The 23,978-nt window shown below is 34.0% G+C and overlaps 1 protein-coding gene across 1 annotated transcript in view; it reads right to left on the bottom strand.

The window, feature by feature from the left end:
* Window positions 1-23,978, bottom strand: part of PGAP1 (post-GPI attachment to proteins inositol deacylase 1) — a 72,873-nt gene that overhangs the window by 21,432 nt on the left and 27,463 nt on the right. The window contains exons 6-16 of the mRNA XM_080799632.1: window positions 22,266-22,318; window positions 21,359-21,425; window positions 17,432-17,537; window positions 16,146-16,201; window positions 14,502-14,585; window positions 10,757-10,803; window positions 10,465-10,516; window positions 6,176-6,253; window positions 2,796-2,871; window positions 399-472; window positions 236-287 (exon numbers count right to left, since the gene is read on the bottom strand). Coding sequence (XP_080655758.1) covers window positions 236-287; window positions 399-472; window positions 2,796-2,871; window positions 6,176-6,253; window positions 10,465-10,516; window positions 10,757-10,803; window positions 14,502-14,585; window positions 16,146-16,201; window positions 17,432-17,537; window positions 21,359-21,425; window positions 22,266-22,318 — 745 coding nt within the window. The remainder of the gene's footprint in view (window positions 1-235; window positions 288-398; window positions 473-2,795; window positions 2,872-6,175; window positions 6,254-10,464; window positions 10,517-10,756; window positions 10,804-14,501; window positions 14,586-16,145; window positions 16,202-17,431; window positions 17,538-21,358; window positions 21,426-22,265; window positions 22,319-23,978) is intronic.

Genomic DNA, 23,978 nt, shown 5'->3' with positions numbered 1-23,978 from the left:
TGAGATAGAAAAATATATAAAGCATTTTAAAAATGTAGATATTTAAACTGATACAGTTGAAGATACTTAGTATTAAGAAAGGGTCTATGTTAAATCTCTTGGAAATACAGCTTTTCTATTATCATAATCTAATCTTAATTCACATAAATAAATAAATAAATATTACATAAAATTGAAGTGAAGATCTATTGATTCTTCAAATGACCAATACTATTCTTCTCAGAAATACACTTACCTTTGACTCCTGAGCACTTGCTTACTATGTTGATTTTAAAAGCCTGGTATATCTAGTAAGAGTTTGACCACGAAAACAAAAACAAGAAAAACAAAAGTTTATTTTGTTTGCTTAACTAAACAGTGAGGTAAAATCAAATCCTTGTTATAATCAGGATAATTACCTGTCCAAAGTTTAGAAGTTCTATATTATAAAACAGGCCACTTGTATTTAATATCACTTTCCTTGAAGACAGTCCTGTTGAATTTAAAGTACTGTATTACTTAGAATACCAAACAGTTTTTAAAGAGTACTGATTACTTAACAATGTTTAACTAATGCTAATACATTTTTAATATTAAAAAATAATTTATAGGTTTTCATTTCTGTTTATGGAGGAGTGAACTCCTAAAAATCCTATCTTCTTTCGATACACTCCAGACAACATTTGTAATATATGTATTTTAAAAAGTCAACTACATATTTTCAATTTCAAACAGGTATGCTTTCTTGGTAGATCTTTCATTTTATAAGTCTTTAATCTCATCTTTTTTTTTCCCCTAAAGATTTGATTTATTCATTTGACAGAGAGAGAGAGATCACAAGCAGGCAGAAGGCAGTCAGAGAGAGGAGGGAAGCAGGCTTCCCCCCAAGCAGAGAGCCCGACGGGACTCGATCCCAGACCCCGAGACCATGACCTGAGCTGAAGGCAGAGGCTCAACCCACTGAGTCACCCAGTTGCCCCTTTAATCTCATTTTAAATTAGATAAGTGATTCAGCCTTGTCATTTCTGTATTATTCTGAGTATCTTTCTTATCCCCCCCCCCAAAAAGGTGGGTGAGGAATAAAAATCTAAAACAGTTTCTGCTCTGGAGTAACAGATTTTTTTCATAAATGGAATATTAAAAAATATATATTTTAAGGATAGGCCATGTCAAAAGAGCAAGGAGCCAATCTAAAATGAGCTCCCAATATCCAAAGCTGGAACAACTTAAGCAAAAAAATGAGATGATAATATTAAATTATAATCCAATGAAAAAATATCCATGAGTCATACAGACATAAATAAAATTTGACTAAGTAAATAAATGGAGCCTGGACAACTTTCCTTTCATAAGAATTCCAACAAATCAGAATACCAGTAATAACTGCCTCAGACTAGAGGAACCAGAGGATGCTAAAATTAGTGGGTTATTTTGAAGATAAAAGGGTACTGAAACATTCTCAAAGTAGCTCCCCCAAGACATTTATTAAATACAAACAGGAAACAAATAAATTTACAGTGGAGAAACCTGGAAGACACTACCTTAACCAAGTAATCAAGGTTAACATTATTAGTAATTAGACATAGTGATATCATGTGTCCATCCATAGGATACAATGAGAAGTACACATAGCTCTGGTGATATGCTTGCTAAAAATGCACAACCTTAATCTAATCACAAGGAAGCATTAGACAAATCCAAGTATCTGATATTTTACAAAATAGCTTATAAGTACTTTTCAAAATATGTCGAAGTCATAAAAGACAAGGAAAAACTGAGGAACTCTCAAAGATTAGAGGAGATGAACAGGACATGACAACTGAATGCAATGTGGGAATGTGGAGAACACTGGTGGAAAAACTGATGAAAACCAAACAAAGCCTGTAATTTAGTTAACAATGTTGTACGAATAATAATTTCTTAGTTTTGACAACTGCATTTTTTACGTTAAGGTAAATGAAGGATATAGAACCCTGTGCTCTTTCTGTAACTGTTCTGAGTGCTCAAAATTATTTCAAAATAAAATTTAAAGGCACATTTAGTTACATGTATTTTACCACAATAAAAAAAATGGGGGGGCTCCTGGGTGGCTCAGTGGGTTAAGCCTCTGCCTTCAGCTCAGGTCACGATCTCAGGGTCCTGGGATCAAGCCCCGCATCAGGCTCTGCTCAGCATGGAGCCTGCTTCCCCCTCTCACTCTCTGCTTGCCTCTCTGCCTACTTGTGATCTCTGTCTGTCAAATAAATAAATAAAATCTTTAAAAAAAAATGGGAAAAATATTTGGAGAAATCTTGAAACTTCCATAGGGCAGACAGCAATTTATTCCTTATAATAAACATTTTATTAAAAGGGCCAACATGCAGTATAAATTCATGGAAGACCACCAAACACACACACACACACACACACACACACACACACACACGATTACTTGCAAATGTGTATGACCAGGGAGAAGGTTAAATTTCACTTCTCAGAAGATGACCTCTAGCCTGCTATTAAAATAACAATCAAACCACTGGAACACATGATATGGTTATTCTAAGAACTATACTTGAATTACACAATATATAAAGTTACAGGCTCTTCATTATTGCAACTGACTGGCAAAATAAATAAGAACTCTGTTAAAAATAAAATTAATTCTTGGGATGCCTGGGTGGCTCAGTCGGTTGACCGTCCAACTGTTACCTCAGCTCAGGTCTTGATTTTGGGGTCCTGAGTTCAAGCCCTGTTCTGGGCTCCATGGTGGGTGTGGAGCCTACTTAAAAAAAAAAAAAAGAAATTCTTAAGGCCTCCAAAATCAAAGTACTTACCAAAGGAAAAAAGATGAGTTACAGGAAGCTGAATGGATCGTGTCTCTTTTTTAAAGAATTCACAATCTACAACAAACTAAAATATAAAACATTGTTTTTTTAGAAAAAAATAGGATTACATGTATAGTAAAATACCTTCACTTGATGCTTGAGTGGAAAATAAAAGTCTATAAATAAACCAGCTTTGGAGAAGTTATTACCTATCACATTCTCACTCTGACTATACTTAGATGGCAATAATTACTCAAGGAGAGATGTTAAGCTAAGAAAATTTGATGAACAAGCTTAACTTAATAAATTATTAGAGGATCATTTGTACAACAGCTGATGTACAGTCCAGTTTCCTTCCGGTTAATTTCAGGTGTTTAAAGAAGAAGGACTTTAAAGGATGGGTCAAAGCATTAAGAATCAAGGTTAACTCAAGATTAATTAGAGATTCAGATAAAAATCAATATTTTCATAGTAAAAAAGAAATATTATTTTGAATTTTAATTTTAAAAAATCCCATATTAATTATGTATCTCCAACACTCTAAATAGACTACAAAAGACTTGGAGATGGACATACTGCCATTTATCTACAGATGGCTAAAGTTTTTTGTATAAGATTATTTCAAGCTAAACAGTGATTAGAATAAATGGAAAAAAAGGTTTACTATGTATGAAGCACGAAAAAATGCTATCTTAAAAAAAGTAAAACTAAAATGTGACATCTGCATGATTACGATGTTTTGTAATGACATTTCTTATGTAATAACATTTCTACAATGGCATAAGGAACTTTGCCCTAAGCTGACTGCAGTAAGAATGGTTTCATTAGAATAATCTCCATAAGGAAACCAAATTGCTTTGATCTACAGGAGCTGAAGAACAAATTAATCTGATGCCAAATTGTAGCTAGCAAGTAGAATGCTGTCTATAGGAAGCAGAAAGCCAATGAGGTTTATCCTAGGTTTTTCTAATAAGTATACCTTGGATTGTACTTGAAGCAATTGTTATTTTGTTTGCCTCTTGGGTGGATTTTTTGTTTCTGAAAGTCAAAAAAAGATGTGGGAAAATGCTATCTGACTACAGTACACATATTAGGAATAAAAGGAAAAACTTGTTAAGGGGATTTGCTTTTACTGCCCCTTCTATACTTAAAAGGCCAACAATATCATCAGACATCTTCCTTACAGAAAACAGCTGTTACAAAGTTAGAATAATCATTTACTGAACAAGACTATTCATTATATTTTTACAAAGCACTTTTGGGTGAGACATTGCCTGAGACAGAATCAATTTTAAATCACTTTTATAGGTATTTAAAATAATACAATTTTTATTATTGCTTTAAAAATTTGGCTACTCCCTTTATGGAATAAACCCATACCCAAGAAAAGAATTCGAGGGTCTGTCTCTTTCTAATGGAATTATTTTGTTTTCTGTCATCAAAAAATGCAAGTAATTTCATATTTGCATTTTGAAAACTATATTATCAGTTGACTGCAAAAAATTTTCAAGCTATCTATTTAAATATATGTATCCTGATGATGGGTTATAACAGATATGTAGAAATTATAAAAGGCCTAAATTAACATCCTTGCGAGACTGGGTATGCAACAGTAGAGTCAGCAAGTGTTACTTTCCAAAGAACATTAAGACATATTAAATATTCATTCGGCTGCTAAGGCTGGCTATTTGTGAAAGGCTCATTAGTTTCTTGAATAACGAGACAGGGCCTTTCCAAGTTTGGGAAAGATGTTTAAATTCATTCAAAACCAACTTACCTGACAGAAAAACCCCTAAAGAGAGCTTTTAGAATTGAAGATGCTGAATTACCTTTCACTTGAGCTAAGCAAAACAAAACAATGTATTCATTATAAGGTACTTGTGAGATTTAGTCTTTGCGTTAACTCCCAACTACATCCCTTTCTCCTGTATCTTTAAAATTTTCCTAATGATTTTGCCCTCAAATCTCGACAATTTTCTCATTAAAGAACTATTTTTTTGAGCACTTATATGGTAGTGAGTTGCTAAAGGATGAGGATGCAAAGTAGAATAAAATCTATGTGGTCTTAATCCCAAAGAATTCACAATATGGTTATGGTAATAGATAAACAAATAAATTATAATTCAGCATAATTCCTCCAAGAAGTTATAAACAAAGTGTCATGGAAGTAAGAAGTTATCTGGATGAGTCATGAAAAGGAGAACAGGAACACTTAGGATAGATACTGAAAGGTAAGTTTGTTAGGTGAAATGTGGAAAGGGAAGTAGAAGGTTTCTACCTCTGTCTCTTGCTTCCCTCTCCCACAACTTCTCTCAAAAATCACCAACCTTTTATTTCTACTCCCACTTCCCTAGCTCAAGCCCTCATAACCCCTTATACAGCAGCTCGTCTGTTTCTCATCCATGCACACCATAAACAGATTCATCTTCCAAAATGGCTCTGATCCCGCTTCTACTACAGCGAAAATCTTTCAGCTGCCTACTAACTCCTGAATTCTATGAAGTCCTAAATCTTCTAATCGAGGTCCTTGAGAGTATGGCCATGAACTACTTTCCCAGACTTTTCTTCCACTATTATCCTTCCCATGGTGGCCAGCTTTTCAAAATTTCTATTTACTTATTCACTGTTTCCATACACATCTCACACCTTCACACTTCCATGCTTGGATCTCATGGTTTCTTTGTCCCAGCAGTTCTGGACATTGTAACTTTCTGTAATGTTGTTACTAATGACCACCTGGAATGTAGCTAATATAACTAAGGAGCTGAATTTTATTAGTTTTAATTGCTTTTCATTTAAATAGCCACATGTGCCAGTAGCTCCCATATTGGACAGCATAGGTCTCAATGTTTATGCTACACATAAAAACTTTAACTATCTTTTAAGGAAATTCAAAATATCGCCTCATAATAAAGCCTTTCCTCATTCCACCATTCAGAGATATCTCCCCTTCTTAAACCTTTCATTTATTTGCTATATTCTGATTTGTAGTATATTTTGGGGCACCTCTTTTATTCTCACTCTTCCCTCTGCTTCCAAATGCTTCTCTCCCCCTACCCAACAGTATGTAGTTTTTTGAGAATAGGATTCATGTCTTCCTCATTTGTTTGCCTCCTATAATTCCTGGCACAGAGTCTTGCACATAAAAGGGTACTCAATAATTTTGTAAGATTAATACATAAAGTATGTTCCCACTTTGAACACAGAGGCTTGGGTTTATTCTGCTTAGTTCAAGTTAGAGTAGATGATCTTAATGATTTAACAGTCTTCACCAAACTGGTCATTGTTTTAGATAAGCATTATGTCAGAGAATACATCAAAAAATAACTTAAAAATTTAGCATGAGTATCCACTAAACATTCTGATAACAACCTTAATCCATTTGTTACCTTACTTCCATGAACAGATGGTACATAAACAACAAGATGAGACAAAGATGGATAGTCTTGAAGTCTTAACGTCAGAGACTAAAAAAAAAAAAAAAGAAAAAAGGACATAAAAAACTGATTTTATTTCTAAAGGTATACAGAACTTAAAACAGGTTCAAAGAAATTATAAATACTTATTTCTTAATTAATTGGTTATAAAAAAACTGATTTCACACTTTATATTCAGTACCTCATAAAATACCCATGTTTTCATTTTCGGATCAATAATCCTAAACTCAAATTCCTAACATTTTGTAAATATGGACTGCCAAAAATATTCCTTGAACTGTATCCCTTCATGTAAAACAAATGACATTTAATACTACATATAATTATTTCCAGATTTGATATCTTATAATTTGTCCATTTGCTTTTTATAACATTACAATATGATTTCTACATTTATTTTGGTAGCTAGCATACGACAAAGAGCATTCAATAGATGATGAATGAATGAATGCTAAAAATAATGGAGAGTTGCAACTTAATCTCAAATGATTCTGATCTAGCTGAAGCAGTAAAGAGTTGCTGTCTAATGATATATATGATTATCATCCCGTGGAACTTACTCAGTAAATGACATGAAGACACAATAAAACTAGTAATGCACCTTATCAAATAAAAATCTATCTTTGGGGCGCCTGGGTGGCTCAGTGGGTTAAAGCCTCTGCCTTCAGCTCAGGTCATGATCCCAGGGTCCTGGGATCGAGCCCCGCATCAGGCTCCCTGGGAGCCTGCTTCCTCTTCTCTCTGCCTGCCTCTCTGCCTACTTGTGATCTCTGTCAAATAAATAAATAAAATCTTAAAAAAAATAAAAATAAAAACAAAAAATAAAAATCTATCTTTAAAATGAAGACCAGATCCCATAGTCTGTATTTTGAGGAATAAGTAGAGAAGAGACTGGTCTATTTAATGAAATGGTACAGCACCAAATAGAGTTTTTAAATCCAGGGTTTTTTTTTTCCTGGAAGTAGACATGGGGGTGGCAGTAGTTTTATGTGGTAACAATTTGTATGTACTAAGAAATTTCTGCAGTGCGTCTGGGTGGCTCAGTCGTTAAGCGTCTGCCTTCAGCTCAGGTCATGATCCCAGGGTCCTGGGATCGAGCCCCACGCTGGTCTCCCTGATTCACCGGGAGTCTGCTCCTCCCTCTCCCACTCCCTCTGCTGTGTTCCCTCTCTCCCTGTGTCTCTCTCTGTCAAATAAATAAATAAAAATCTTAAAAAAAAAAAAAGAAAGAAAGAAATTTCTGCAGACAGTTAACTTTCTCCAGTGTTCTTCAGGAACACCTGTGTGGGCAAGGCGACCAGAGGTGCTGAAGCTGAAGAGCAACGAGCCAGTCGCTAACAACCTGACCGGATCCACCGGGTGTTTTCTAACCTAGGAGGCTTCACCTCAACTTAACTTGCCAAAGCCTCAGCAACAGACTTAATCCATTCTAATGTAAATTAAAAGGCCTTAAAAAGGCCTCACAAATGACACTGACAGGCAACTGAGACCAACTGAACAGACGGTAGACACTATGAAACATAATTAGAAAGAACCTTGGTTACTCTGTGTGGCTATCCACTCTACTAGCCTTTGTTATTTATTCTCAAAAATACTTTTTTTTCCTCAAGAATTTTTTGTTAGGATCAGAATGCTTTAAAAAGGTTAACAGTGTCAAAAAAATTTCCTTATAAAGTTCCTATAAAGTAATAATGTCAGTAGGAACTTGACAATATAATCATATTCATGAACTCGTTAGATTGACAGGTAAGATTAATATGAAGTTTGGAAATTTTTCAGTGTTTTAAGGGTAAAATGCCCTTAATGATGAAACAACACACACAGGAAATCTAACACCAGGTTTTGATGCACAGAGCAAAACTATGGTACTAAAATGATTAAGACAACAAGGTAGTTTTCTCATATCAGTTGTTTTTTTTTTCAGTTAGTTATCTTTATAAATTTTTGTTTTCAACAATAAATCCATTTTGGCTTACCAAATTCCTGGCCTGTTGTGCTTTGTGTTTTCAGAAACTTCTTCACAGTACTCATGACAGAAAAATTCCATATGATTGGTATTTAAAAACTGAATTTATAGGTGCTTTGCTGGAGTCTTCTATTTACTAACAGTTCAGTCAGCAACAATGCTAAGAGTGATATGAGTGTCACCTGACACTACTTTTGTTGCAATGTTATGAATATGAATAAAATTCATAAAATCTTTTCACTTTAATCTTTTTTTTCTCTTCAACTTGATTTCAAAATAACTTTGTGTCCTTTTTAGAAGTGGCTAACATATAAATTTAATTTTCATTAAAATGGAGATTTGTTTATTAATTATGTTAATTAATTTTATGTTTATTAATTATAATCCTCTTCCGCTATGAATACCTAAGATTGCAGAATATTGTAATCCTTATTTTCTAAACATCTATCTCCCATCTTCCCCCCTCTAAATTTCAGTAGGCTTTTAATGCTGTCTGGCAACCTCTTTCAGCATTCACTATAAAAAGCAAGCAGCAGGGCACCTGGGTGGCTCAATGGGTTAAAGCCTCTGCCTTTGGCTTGGGTCATGATTCCAGGGTCCTGGGATTGAGCCCCACATAGGCTCTCCACTCAGCAGGGAGCCTGCTTCCCTTCCTCTCTCTGTGTCTGCCTCTCTGCCTACTTGTGATCTCTGTCTGTCAAATAAATAAATAAAATCTTAAAAAAAAACAAGCAGCAGCTGGGTGCCAGGGTGGCTCAGTCAGTTGAGTGTCCAACTTTTGATTTTGGCTCAGGTCATGATCTGCACATCCGACTCTTGGTTTTGACTAGGTCATAATCGCAGGGTCATGAGATCGAGCCCTGTATCAGGCTCTCCACTTAGCGGGGAACCTGCTTGAGACTCTCTCTGTCTGAAATAAATAAATCTTGGAAAAACAAAAGTATAAGCAGCTGGAACAGCTTGTTCTGCTGTTCTGACAGCTGTTTCTTACATTCAGAAGAAATAACACAGGGTCTAGAACTAGATTAATACATTGTTGAATCTTTGTGATTAAAAATATACATAAAGATTTTATTATTTAAGAGGTAACTTTTTAAAAATAGGAGCAAAGTAGCATTCTATCAGGATTTTAATCATTTATTTCTTCCTAACCCTTAAATTATAGATTAGATAAGATATACTATCAAAATTGGAAATTTAAGGAAAGATTTATGAATGATTATCATGAAGTATATCGTACTACTTTTGTTTGTTTTGCTCCTGCCTAAAAGGCTAGGATAGAATCAGTGACAGACATTAAAAATGCTCATATGAATCTAATCACTTTCCTATGATGTTTATCTCTTGAATACAAAAGCTATATGAATGGATATGCACAAAATAAGGACTGAGGTGACAGAAAATATAACTGCAACCACTACAGAATTCAGTGTGAAGTAACTTGCAATTATTCATTATATCATCATTCCTCTCTGTGAGTATAGTACAGAGTTGACTACACAGATAAATAACAAATAACTGAACTCGACTGGAAGATGACTGAGACCAACCAGATTGGCTTCATTTTCAAGTTTATGAGACCAGTATTCATCATGAAAAAATATTTGAAGACTGAAAATTATCACTCCTGGTATAAGATTATGAGTTATAATAAACACAACTTAGAAATCAGAACATGTATTTTCCTCAAATTTTAGAACTGATTTATTTTCTCAATGATATTAATGTTTTATAAAAAGACTTACTGACCTATCAGAGTTACTTAAGGAAATCACAAACAATTATTAAATAAATCCCATGGAGTACAAGATAAAGTAGAGTTATCCGAGTATCTGACCACAAAGTGATGTTGAAATAGGTCCAGAAAATTACTTTGCATCTCTTTGAGAGGCTCGGTTTCCTACTGTAGGTCCTCTCCCCAAAACTCAAACTACTACCCTTCTATTTTATGACAGATCATTCCAAACATACCCTCAAAATAAATTTTAAAAAATTTATCTAGCTCTTGGTATGATGTTATAATATACAGATTAAATTTTATTTAGAGGATTGTTAACTTACAGTAATCTCTGCATGTTAAAGAAAAACACTGCATGTTATTCTCCATTAAAATGTATTCCCAGAGAAAATATTTTTAAACTGTATGTTAGCAAATCTCAAGTTCATTTAATACATAAATGAATTAACAAAAGACCATATTCTAAAATACTTACAGACTCAAGAATTTTTTATTATTTTTTCACCTGAATATTAAAATCCTAAAGCCATAATTTACCTTAATTGTTGGCAGTAGTTCAGCTTTCCATGATAAATCAATCCCTTGCCGGCTTCAAAATGAATATGAAATATAATTAAAGGACAAATGTATTAAAACATTATAAATTATAAATAAGCTTCAGAGGAAAAAGTAACCACCTTTGCCCCTCCCCAATACCCCTGGTTCCCTCTTTCTCTCTCTCTCTCTAAAATAAATAAATCTTTAATAAATAAATCTTTAATAAGTATGATTTGTATTATTCATATTGAGAAAAATGAACAATTGAGGCCCTTAGGTTCAAAAGACTTACCACATAGAAGTGCTGTTTATGCAGCCAAAAATCCAACTATTTGTATCCTGTTGATTAATAACACAAAGCACACTAAATATTATAGAAAATAATTACGTAAAACAGGCAGCTTAACATTTTACTGTTATATGATAGGGTTAGTAGGCATGATGGAAACATAAAATAGCATTATATAGAAACATTTGCAAGCTGTTCTCAAAAGTCATATAGGTAAAGAAGTCTAATGTCAGTATAGATAGGTAAAGCAAGTAACCTAGAGCAGCAGTTAAGAGAAAGAGTGACCTCTCCATAGCATACTGGGTAAGTAATTTTTATTTCTGAACCAATGCCTACAGAGTTCAGTAATGTCCATGCTTTAATTAGTAGTTACATAGTAAAGTAACTAAATTTAAGTAAATATAGAAGATGAACACCTAGTAGTCGACTTTTATACAAACAGAAAAAAAAAATCCAGAGTCAATTAAAAATAGCAATTAATCTAAGAATATCTTAACGTTTATCATTTGAGTTCTCATTTGATTATCAGGCAAAACTTCCATGTAACTGAGAATGTGTTTGGATTGGAGCACAACTACAAGGGCTCAAGACAAAAGCTAGTTATTACTTCATCAGGGTACCACGGGAATGCCGCAGAGATGGTAGTGGTATTTTAACAATATTACGTATCTATATTCAGTCATTTAAGAGCAGTATAACCAAAGACCTTCACTGCAACTTTTAAGGAAGAAGTAAGAGTGATATTCCAAGATCTGAAGATCCAACTACTAAAACCCTACACCAATATATAAGAAGGTAAGAAACACTGCTCATATTAGCTACATAAAACTTTCCTTAATAAACAGAGAAGATAATGAAAAAGAAATCAATCCTTTTATCCAACTAATATTTATAAAGTTTATTCTAGAGCCATGTAATTATGCCAAGCCTTCAAGGAAAAAAATGATGAATGAGGCAGACATGGTCTCTGCCCTCATGAAGGTTAAATACAACTTGAAGACATTTTCCAAGAATACAGAAAAGGAAGCTGAAAGGAAATAAACAAAAAATAATGTGGAATTTGTCTGCTCTTTATTGCTGGCAAAATACTTGTATGACTTCTATATCAGTCAACTGTGTTTCCCAGAATAATGGGACATTATAAAGCAAGGCAAAAGAAAAGATCTGCATAGCTTAGACAAGGAAAATCTAGCGAGCTCTCAAGTTCCACCCCATTTTTGTAACGGGTTTTGCAGCTACTAAGGGAGCCTGTCTTCAAGGACAGCCCTTAATACGAAAGGTATCAATATTTTATACTATTTATACTTCCATGTATAGGGAATTCTGACTTATTCATCAAAAAATTGAAAAAATATTATTCAAGCCCACCCTAAAACACCATTTTGATATAATTTGTAAGGTGTCAAAAGAACAATTTCAAGTCATCTAGCAAGCATCTCTAACTAATTATAAAAATAGTACTGAAGGGGCACCTGGGTGGCTCAGTGGGTTAAGCCTCTGCCTTTGGCTCAGGTCATGGTCTCAGGGTCCTGGGATTGAGCCCCGCATCAGGCTCTCTGCTCAGCAGGGAGCCTGCTTCCCCCTCTCTCTCTGCCTGCTGCTCTGCCTACTTGTGCTCTCTCTCTGTGTCAAATAAATAAATACAATCTTTAAAAAAAAAAAAGTACTGAAAATCTTAGAAAAAGTCACTCAAGAATTGCCAACTAATTCCTAAAGTATACAGAAAAGAAAATGCTACTTGGTCATAAAATTTATATAATAGATCTAAAGACAAACCTATCTACAGTAAAAAATGACGCCCTCAATAGGTGAAAATCTGATTAGGAACTTTATATAGGATAGATCATGCTACCGCCACCCGAATCTACTGCTAAGTCTTTAGGTCTCTAAAGTGGAACAACCAGATACTGTGTATCTCTGGTTAAGTACACAGTTCTACTTATAAAACATTCTTGTGTCAAAAAAATTAGTGGCAATTAATTTAATTAAAAAAATTAATCAAGATTCTAAATCTAACAACCAGTTTACAGAAAATATAAGGGATAGAAATACATGTTAAAAGATACCACAAGAGGGGCGTCTGGTGGCTCAGTAGGTTTAGTGTCTGCCCTTGGCTCAGGTCATGAACCTGGGGTCCTGGGATCGAGCCCTATCAGGCTCCCTGCCCAGTGGTGAGTCTGCTTCTCCCTCTCCCTCTGCCCCTCACCCCCATGCTCTCTCTCTCCCCCTCTTGCATGCACTCTAATACGTAAATTTTTTTTAAAAAAGATACCATGAGAATAGTCACCTAAACCCAGAATGTGGGAAATTCTGTAGAGCATATAACCCACTTGCTTGAACAAGTTGAACTTGCTTGAACAAATAAATGGCATGGAAGAAAAGAGAGGGGGCTATTATAAAAGAAACTTGGGATCCATGAATCAAATATAACGTGTATACTTTCTGGATTCTGATTCACATAAACTAACTCAGAGAATTTAACTGAACAGAGGGCAACTGAACATGGATTGGATATCACATGATATTAAGGAATTAATAATTAATTTTGTTGGATGAAATAATGATATTATAGTTAACATGCATAATCCTTATTTGCTAGAAAGCATACTGAAGTATTTAAGGATGAAATGATAAAATGCCTAGAATTTGCTTTAAAAATCCTTCAGTCAAAAAAAAGTGAAAAAGGGATAAATACAAATGGCAGTGTTGATAACTGTTAAAGCTATGTGACAGTTATGTGAGGTTTTATTATTATATTCTACTTTTATATGATTGAAAACTTCTGTAATACAAATTGAAAAGATTTTTAAAACTTACCACATAACTTTCTGCTAATTAATACCTATGGACCTTAATTATAGAAAAGGGATCCCCCAATAAGCCAAATGGAGAATCTGAACTTTGGCAAGGATTTTTCTCACTATAATACTGACATTCTGATTTGGAATTTAGTATTAAGTGAGTTTGGATATTTTAAGCCAACAGTCTAAGGACCAGATTCTCTTGAGATAAACTGCCCATCCAGATTTTAGGCAGAGAGATGCTGGTCTCTGTGAGAGATGCAAAACTTTGGTCATCCCACTAAAATTAGTATTCATTAGCACCTAGCCCACAATGCCTATCTATCATTTCTAAAGACTTAACTATATATCAAAGGGCAGTTATCTACCAACTAAGTGACAGATTCTAGTTCGAAAGAATACAAATAACCCAACAAAAGGGAGAAGAAGAAAGAAATTATGAAAAACACAAATACAAAGTGAAGAAACTTGGGGGGAAAAAAATCCAGGAAGAGGGAAAAGAACCCAAATGGAGAAACAAGTTCCTGAGAGTAAGAAATGCTGACAAATAATTATTAAAAAATAAAAGTAAAAAAAATTACTTAAATATTCCAAATATAACAGAGGCATGCTATAGCATGTGACACATTTTTTGACAATACCTGATAGTAGGAATTCATTAAAAAGAAATAAGGATATTTGAACTGAATTCCTTCATCCTAAAGATTGTAAGTAAGTTAGAAAAACAGGGTGAAAGACCTGAACTAGAGCCAAAAGTATAATTTAGAAGTAAATTATCAGTTATAGAAATATTTTGATTAATACTTTTCAATCAAAACTATTTTAGACAAATATTTTTCAACTTATTAGATTTAATAATAGTTCATAGCTAAAGAAGAGATCTTAGATATTAGTTGAATCTTAAAAATAGACTTTTAGATTTACATAAAATGTACCAATTATCTTACCAGCATGGTGCTCTGACAATAGACATGAGTGTAGATTTTTCTATGATTTGCAAGAGGAAATGTAAAATATATCTTATCAGATTCCTAAAAAAAAAAAAAGAGGGAAAACATAATAAAACTATTAGGAGTAGATAATTTCATCATTTAAATATACAGATAAAGCAAAAATTATTCTAATGTTATCATTCTTGGCGTGGTTGAGGTATTCTCCAATATTCTAGGAGTGGGAAGAAGATACAGATCTAAGTCAGGGATATCAGGGACCCTGCAGTCCTGAGTATGTCTTAGAGATAGGAGTATAAAGGCATGCTTTTTGTTTAGGTTTGAGTTTTGGCCTAATGATCAACATAGAATACATTTCTTAGCTCTGTCCACCGAAAAGGCCTAGAAATGCTAACCCACTAGTCATAAACATCTCTAGTGTCCAAATTATGGTTTTTAGACACCATTTCCCAAATAACAGAAAGATCTCCTTAGAGAAAAAGCTGATCCAAGGTCTGGGGCAGGAAATGTACAAAATGAGCTTAAACATCTTCTCATATTAGGTAGTGAAGAAACTATCAAAGAAAGACAACTAAAGAGTAGCTTTACCAAAAGGATTCAGGAGCCTAACTTGAAATGACTTCCACTGGTCAAAGACAGAAGAATTTTAATATTTTAGATGGAAACATGTTTAAAAGATGAGTTCATAATAATACTAGGAAAAAAACCCCCCAAAACCGTTTATGATCACCAGTGGAGGAGGTTTGTGAGCCAACTTGCTATTACTGAAAACCAGTAAATACAAGATCCAAAGACCCAAGCAATTTTAATTTTCTCCTTTCCTACTATGTTCCACTTTTGATAAATTTAGTAGATACAAAATTTCCCAATAATGTTTCAGTTAATAAAAAAATAACTGAATTAGAGTACCACCATTTTTGCATCCCCTAAATGAATTAATGACTCTAGGCACACTTCATCAACAGCTGTTAACATCACAAAAAAAGTGATAGTCTAGCCAGAACAAAAACTGAATCTGATCAAGCAAATGAATCTGATCCAAGTACTAAGTTACAGGAAAAGAGCAGACAAAGGAATATACTAAATGGTACTGAAGGAATGCAATCAGCAAAGTCAAGACTGTATGCGACTCTATAGGACAAATGACTTGTTTTTTCAACAAATAAGCTTCAAGGAAAGAAAAGGGATAGAGGAAGTATAAGAGATTAAAAGAGCAATAAGAGACATATCAACAAATGACAATATGTGGATATTATGTGTATTCTCATTTAAAAGTGAGAAAGAAATAAAAAATTTAACAGTTATGATAAAACTAGAAAACTGAACATTAACTAGATATTAAGGAATTATCATTGTTTTAATATGGAGAAATATATGTAATTATCTTTTTAAAAGAGTCTTTAACTTTTATTTATGTATTTTTTATTATTTTTATTTTTTAAGTAGGCTCCATGCCCAGCGAGGAGCCCAATGCAGGGATTGAACTCATGACCCTGAGATCAAGACCTGAGTTGAGATCAAAAGTCAGACGTTTAACCAGCTGAGCCACCCAGGTTCCCCCAAAGTCTTTAATTTTTTAAAGATAAATACCAAAATGTTTTTAAAAAAAAATTTTTTTTAATCTATTGATGGTATACTTACATTATAAGCCACATAGGTCCATTTGGATACTTTCACTGGAACCCACATAGATGTCCCTAAGGTAAAGGAAATGAATTTGGCTTGCTTTTTAAATATTAAACTATTCCTTTTATTGAATGCTCATGAAATACTTCTCAATTACAAAAGGATTTGAAAAAGATGTGATTTCCTGAACAATGACTATTTTAAAATAAGAGCCTGGTAGTGGGTATCACAAAGGGCACGTATTACATGGAACACTGGGTGTGTTGCACAAACAATGAATCTTGGAACACTGAAAAAATAAAATTAAATTAAAAAAAAAAGAAAAAATAAGAAACCTAGTAAGATGTTATCTGTGCTTATCACTGCTAGCATTCACATCAAGTAAAGCTTTTTTTTAAAGATTTTATTTATTTGACAGATAGAAACACAACAAGAGAGGGAACACAAGCAGAAAGAAAGGGAGAAGGAGAAGCAGGCTTCCCACCAAGCAGGGAGCCCGATGTGGGGCTCAAACCCAGGACCCTGGGATGGTGACCTGAGCCAAAGGCACACGTTTAACCACTGAGCCACCCAGGCGCTCCCCAAGTAAAGCATTTGGTGCCTTTCCTCAAAGGAAGTATCAATAAAAAAGAAATTATTTTCCAAACTGAATATAACAGCTATTATATTAACAGTGAATGATATGCTATTAAACCAAAAGAAGATTGAAAAATGACTGATACTGAAAACTTTAGTCAAAAATAATTATGGTATTTTATGTGACTGTCAGGAAATAGCAACAATTAACTCTAACTTTAAAACTTTGTACTTGTCAGGTATTTTCAGAACAAAATTTTTATCAGCAACATCTTATAAAACTGTTTCTCTCCTTTTTCTCTTCCTTAATCAAGAACCTAAGAAACCACCGCAGAAGCATAAGAAATAACACGGAGGACACAGAGAGATGGAGAGAAGGGAGTTGGGGGAAATTGGAGGGAGAGACAAACCATGTGAGACTGTGGACTCTGAAAAACAATCTGAGGGTTTTGGAGGGGTGAGGGGTGGGAGGTTGGGTGAGCCTGGTGGCAGGTATTATGGAGGGCATGTATTGCATGGAGCACTGGGTGTGGTGCATAAACAATGAATTCTGGAACCCTGAAAAGAAGTTAAAAAAAGAAAAAAAAAAAAAGAAACCACCACAGGGAAATTAATAAAACATAATAAAATTATAGTAGCTAAGTACTACAGTTGCAAAGACTTTGCTAATAAATTTACCTAAAAATAAATTCGATTTAAAATAAAAACATGTTATTACCACCAACCTGTTAGGTCAGAAATTATTGCTGGATTTTCCTCAAAGTGTTTTGATGGGTGTCTTATAAAGTGGTGATTCAAGACTGACAATTTCTTCTTGGGATTTTGAGTTATCTAGAAAGAATGATACATTTTTGTATCTTTTAGTATCCATTGTGATAGTTCAATGAAACTTTGCATCAAGTAATAACATAGTAAGAGACAACAGTTACTTACTCTGGGCCAGGCACTGTTCTAAGTACTGAATATGTTATTAACTCATTTAACCATCACAAGAGCTCTAAGAGATAATAACCCTTTTATTTGTATTTTTGCCAAGAAACTAAAGCACAGAGAAATTAAGGAACTTGCCCAAGGTTATACTCCTACTAACAATGTGGGCCAGGATTCAAACTCAGGCAATCTGGCTCCAGAGCCCAGACTAGTACCTCTTAAGTAACAGTTAAGAATAAGAGTCAGATGAGAACTTACAAGGTCCTCCAGTCTAGCAACTCCAACACACTACTTTCCAAACTCAGACCCGTGCCAATCCCACAGCAAAGAATTAACTGGTCATTAGAGAAAATATGAATTGCCAGTTGCACTTCCTTGGAAACCACTTTGCTTTACCCTGTCTTACTCTCATTGTGTCTAAATATCCTTTATTTCATGAAATGAAAATGAAAGCAACAGGATTTTTTGTTGTCTGTTTTAAAATATCCTAACACAATAAATGTCTGCAACTTTATACCAGTTCCTCCCTTAAAGAAATAAAAAAAGTCCTTGGGTCTAAAACCCATTCAGAATCTACCACTATTCAACTCTCTAGTTTAAGCACTGAAGAGGCCCTGCAGGTAAGTGATTTTCTCAACAACATAATGAGAGAATGACAAAGAAATGACAGTGAGGACCCAGGTCTAGTAAATCTTTTTAATTCCTTAGGAAGTCACCCAGCATTTGCTTGAACATTTATTTCTAACTTGCTACTGTGAAAGATAATACATTCCAATTTTAACAACTCTTTTGAGGAGAAAGCTCTGCCATATTTACAGCAAGTATCTGACTCCCCGTTACTTTGATATATTAAGTTAGGGGCCAACCCTTCAAGAAATTGAAGACTGTTACATCCCCCATCCAATAAAACATTTCTTTACAGATTAAACTTCAAAAATATCAACTGTTTTTCACAGAACTGTTTCAAACTCTTCATCACCCTGACTGCCTTACCTGGATAAACTCAAGTTTGTTAACGTCCTCCTTATAATACAACATACAAAATAGAATATAGTTCCTTAGATACCATGTAACTATAGTAGAAGGCAATAGAAATTTTATCTTCATTGATACCAACACAATATTTCAATCAACTCAATCTAATACAAAACTAGTTCTGACTTTTTTTTAAAGTAGCCACATCTGTTCACAATCAATTAAAAGTAAAAGGTCTTTTTTTGCCAAAATTTAGTTAACTCGGGACTCCTCCATCCTTACTCACTCTCTAGGAAATCCATCCACTCATAAGTTTTTCAGCTAAGTCTTTTATGCTGATAACCATCAGAAATTATTCTCTAATTCTGATTCCTTTGTACCACATGTTTGGGACTAATTACGCGGAGTTACAGTTTCCCTGTATATATGTTTGCTTCTCTTCCTAATATCTTCTTGAGGGATAGCAATCATAGACTAACTTTTTATTGTCTAATATTTAGTCTAGTCTATTATACATAGTGAGTTTGTGAAACAGAACTCAGTTTTGTATTTTGATTCCTAACAATATTAGTTACCAAAAATTTCTCATCTGTCCCTTAAAATGTGTCAGTAAATTACTTATCTATCCAGAATTATGTTTTATTACACACTAGTATTAAAAATTTTCTCATCTCACATTTTAATGGAAAATAGGATTAAAATTCGTTTTATGTAATGTGTCAATTATATCTCAATACAAAAAATTGGCTTTCTGCACAATTTTTAAAGACTATACCTGTCTGTGATACTACTGTTTTTTTTTTTAAGATTTTATATATTTATTTATTTGTCAGAGAGAGAGAGAGTGTGTGCACAAGTAGGCAGAGAGGCAGGCAGAGCTGAAGAGAGAAGCAGGCTCCCCGCCGAGCAAGGAGCCCGATGTGGGACTCGATCCTAGGATAGTGGGATCACGACCTAAGCTGAAGGCAGCGGCTTAACCCACTGAGCCACCCGGGCATCCTGATACTACTGTTTTTCATGGGCTGAAATGGGTTTTTTCCCTAAGCCTACCAAATGTCACCCCAAACACAAATCTTACAATTTTAATTGATTCTGTTATGCCTAGTTGCACTCTTCAAACTGAGTAAAAAAACATTTGCCATAGTGAACTAAACTAAACTAACTAACTAAACTAACTACACTAACTAACTAACTAAAACAAGGTTGAAAAACTAAAAAATGTTTGTATTCCATGACCACTTCATAGTGTTAAATCTATAAAGCTGATTTACTTTAATAAATATACTAACCTAAATATGGCATCTTGTGGCTTAAAATGTGGCAAAACACAATAGTTTGGGTCTCTCTCTTTTTGGCGTTGAGGGGGAGGGATCTCTCTTTTATTGTATTCTTCAGGAGAAAGGAAAGTATTTATGATTCTAACGGTAGTTCTGCAGCTTTCTGAAGGGTTAAGGAAAAAAACAAAAGCTCTATCCCACTTCTAAGAGTGAAAAGCCTTATAAAAGGCTTTTCTAAGCTCTAAGACACAATAAGGAAAGCAATACCTAGAGATCTATTGAGAAAGAGGTCACACACACATCCCAAAAAATTGGAGCCTTCATGGGGAAGAATCCAAAAATATCTGAGCTAAATACTTTGCCATAATGAAGAAAATTACCTAATACACAAGGAATCTTTTCTCCAAAAGGATAAGCCATAGCCACAGTTCTCAAAATGTGTTCTACGAAACAGTGAAGAACTACAAGGTGACCTGAATTTAAAAAAAAAAAAAAAAAAAAAAAAAAGGCTGCCTAACATGAAAAATAGCAATCTGTTCCCAAATCACAGAAAAAAATTTAAGTTCATGGATAAAATTCCCTGAATTTTGCTGGTTACTAAATATCTGCTGGCAGATATGAAAGAGTAATATGATGTTTATTAACGGCACTAGGATTTCCAGGTGTCCTATTAAATGAATTTGGAAAATCACTGGTTTATAAAGTTTATAAGTGAAATCTCATTACAAAAAACATTCAACTACTGAAAGTACATAATTTAAGTTCTGGAGAGCTTGGGTTAGTTAATTAATGAAGACATTTTGGTCCTACCAGAAAGATAAAGATGCTTTTCTTAAAAAAAAATTTTTTTTTAATTTTAAAAATTAAAAATTTTTTTTAAATTAAAAAAAACTTTTTTTAAATTTTAAGCAAAAATGTCTATTATGATACATCATGAAGTTTACAACATATGACAAAAAAAGGATAAAACAGCTTGTAGTAAATATCTTCCTTAAGTTAAAAGGATACATATCAAATTTTAAACAACTAAAGGGGAAGAATTGGGGGAAGATTTAAAGCATCTTTTTACTCCCTCATTTTCATTGCATTCTATTAATTATTAATAGTGATCAAAGTATTATCAGATAAAAATATATTTCTATTTTGAAACTAATTACAGTTGATATATTAAGGCTTCTCCTTTTGTGGAAGTTAAAAAAAATTAAATCCATTCCTACTGTAACAAAAGCTTTTACTTTATTGAAGTAATTTTTTTTAAGGTTTTATTTATTTATTTCACAGAGAGAGAGAGAGATCACAAGTAGGCAGGCATAGAGGGGGAGGGAAACAGGCTCCCTGCTGAGCAGAGAGCCTGATGCCTGGCTTGATCCCAGGACTCTGAGATCATGACTTGAGCCCAAGGCAGAGGCTTAACCCACTGAATCACCCAGGCGCCCCTACTGAAGTTATTTTTAACTTAAAAATACATACTTGTTTAGTATCAGCATCAATAAGATCAAAGAATGCTCGAATTGTAGTCAACTGCAATTGTTTACACCTAAAGAATAAAATGTTATAATGTTATAATGAAACTTTATTTAAAAATATACTTTTGATACAAACATGCACAATTCTATTACTTAATGGAATATCTGAGTCTGCTGCTCTAAACTCTAGAAGTATTTAAGGAATCATTATAATTAAGCATATATCTTAAAGTTGAACCATATAAAAAATAAAGCAAATTAAATCTTCCGTTTGACAACGTCTGACAATGAACTATCATGGTCCTTCTGTTCTCCCTAAGTCTTTGTCCACCCCGGTTACAGACAACTGTCTGCCCCTTCTTTCTATGCCTAAGCTTGTGCTTCTTGCAGACACTGACTGCACAGCCAGAGGAAAGTGAAAAAAGAATTTTTTTAAAGCCAAAACATATAGTGATGAGATACTAGGGTCTATGTATTTCTTAACCCTTATTTAATCTATTTATATTAAGGGTAAATCTAACTCCTACTTGGTTTTTCATGTTCTAGAATAGTTAATGCTGTATTAATCAATCCCTGAGTTTGGTGACTGGTCAAGAGCTCTGAAGATCCTATCACAAGTATCTTTGATTCTGCCCAACTATGACAAACTCTAAAATTTTGGTATTTGACTAGCTGTATTTGCGATTCATGCTAGTAGTTCTTCAAGAGATGATTTTATAAGTCGTCAAGGGAACATTGGTCAAATTGAGACAAAAACCAAAGTTAAAGTTCTAAGCCTTTAAGTCAATCTTTCTTCCAAGTCTTTATTACTTATGATAAAGTGCTAACAAAGCTAACAAACCAATCAATGCACTGATAGGAAAAAAGGACACTATAAATTACCAAAATAACCCTATTACATATTAACTTACCATACAATGGAAAGGTGGTCTGTTGAAACCCAGGTCTTAGGCACTGCTGAGCTCTAAAAGGATAAGAAAAGAAAATCCAACTTAAGAAAACCACATTTGTTATTCTCCCAAAGGTTTAAAGTTCTCATAAGCTAATATTTAGACACATGTAACATTAGTTTCACTATTTTATGATGCATAGACATATTTAAATGATGCATTCTTAGAAAGGTGATCCAAAAATATTAAGGCAGCTCCTATATAAAATCAGTATCATTACTGCTTAGTTAAGTTTAAATTACCCCTTAAAAATTATCAAAGCATCTACAGATTCCTTACTAGACTTTAATATTTAACTCTTTATTAATCTATTAAGAGGCTGAGTTTGTCACAATTATTTTAGTAATTTTAGTTTTGACTAGACTACCCTTGGATAAATTCTAAGATGTTACTTCTTAATCAGGTGTGCCTGAGAAATACCCAGCCCCAGGGAGCTTTTTCAAAATAAATATGCCCGATCACAATTCCAAAGCTATCAAATCAGACTTTTTTTTTTTTTAAGAGAGGGAGAGAGAGAATCTTAAGCAGGCCCCAACCTCAAACCAGAGCGTAACACAGGGCAGGATCTCACAACCCTGAGATCATGACCTGAACCGAAATCAAAAGTCAGATGCTTAAAAGACTGAGCCACCCAGGTGCCCCCAAATCAGACACTACAAGTATAAAAAAATACTGTAAAGTATTTTTTTATTCTGAAAAAAAAAAAAAATCCTAGATTAGGATATATACTACTAGACACCAAAAGGCTCAAAAAATATAACTGTTTGAAGAAGGCTTCCTAACAATGGCACAACCCCCTTCAAGAACTAGAGACTTCTTTTCATACCAGCTAATGAATTTCCTGGGAATAGTATCTTACATACAACAGGAAACATTAAGTAAATCCGATATTATTTTTCACAGAGTCTCTCTCTGCATTCAAGAAAGGGTTGCTAGAGCCTAAGTCCCTTAAAGGGACTCCTTCAAAAACCATCCACCAACTTAAATACATACCTAGGGCGGGTACAGGAGCAAAATGTTTAAGTGCCATTATCTGTATGAATGTATATGACAGCAGTTCAGCCTACCTTACTAATATTAATACAACCTAGGTCTCTAACTTAATTTTTCTAGTCCTGATGGCTATAAATGTCAATTAATTATTCTTGAGATAATCACCAAAAAATTGTTACTTCTTAATAATTACTTTTCTAAAGTAAACATATACGTAGATATATGAAACGCTATAAGCTATTTAAGGGTTAAAATACTAAATAAAACTGAGATAATAACCAGCTTTCAGAAAATTACATTAAGAGGTAAAATATAGGGGCGCCTGGGTGGCTCAGTGGGTTGGGGCCTCTGCCTTCAGCTCAGGTCATGATCTCGGAGTCCTGGGATCGAGCCCCACATCGGGCTCTCTGCTGTGGCGGGGAGCCTGCTTCCCCCTCTCTCTCTGCCTACTTGTGATCTCTCTCTCTCTGTCAAATAAATAAATAAAATGTTTAAAAAAAAAAAAGAGGTAAAACATATTCATCAGAGATACGGAAATACAAGCTGCCTTGAAAGCAACAAATCATCAAATGGATTAGAAAAGAGGGACACACCATGTGCATGCATGTGTGCACACACACACACACACACACACACACACAATTAAAGAAACCAAGGTTCTTTAAAAGATAAGCTGCAGAA

Source organism: Martes martes, assembly GCF_963455335.1.
Source record: "Martes martes genome assembly, chromosome: 3".
Lineage (NCBI taxonomy): Eukaryota > Metazoa > Chordata > Mammalia > Carnivora > Mustelidae > Martes > Martes martes.
The sequence above is the reverse complement of the archived record's forward strand: the minus strand, read 5'-3'. Positions and strand labels throughout refer to the sequence as shown.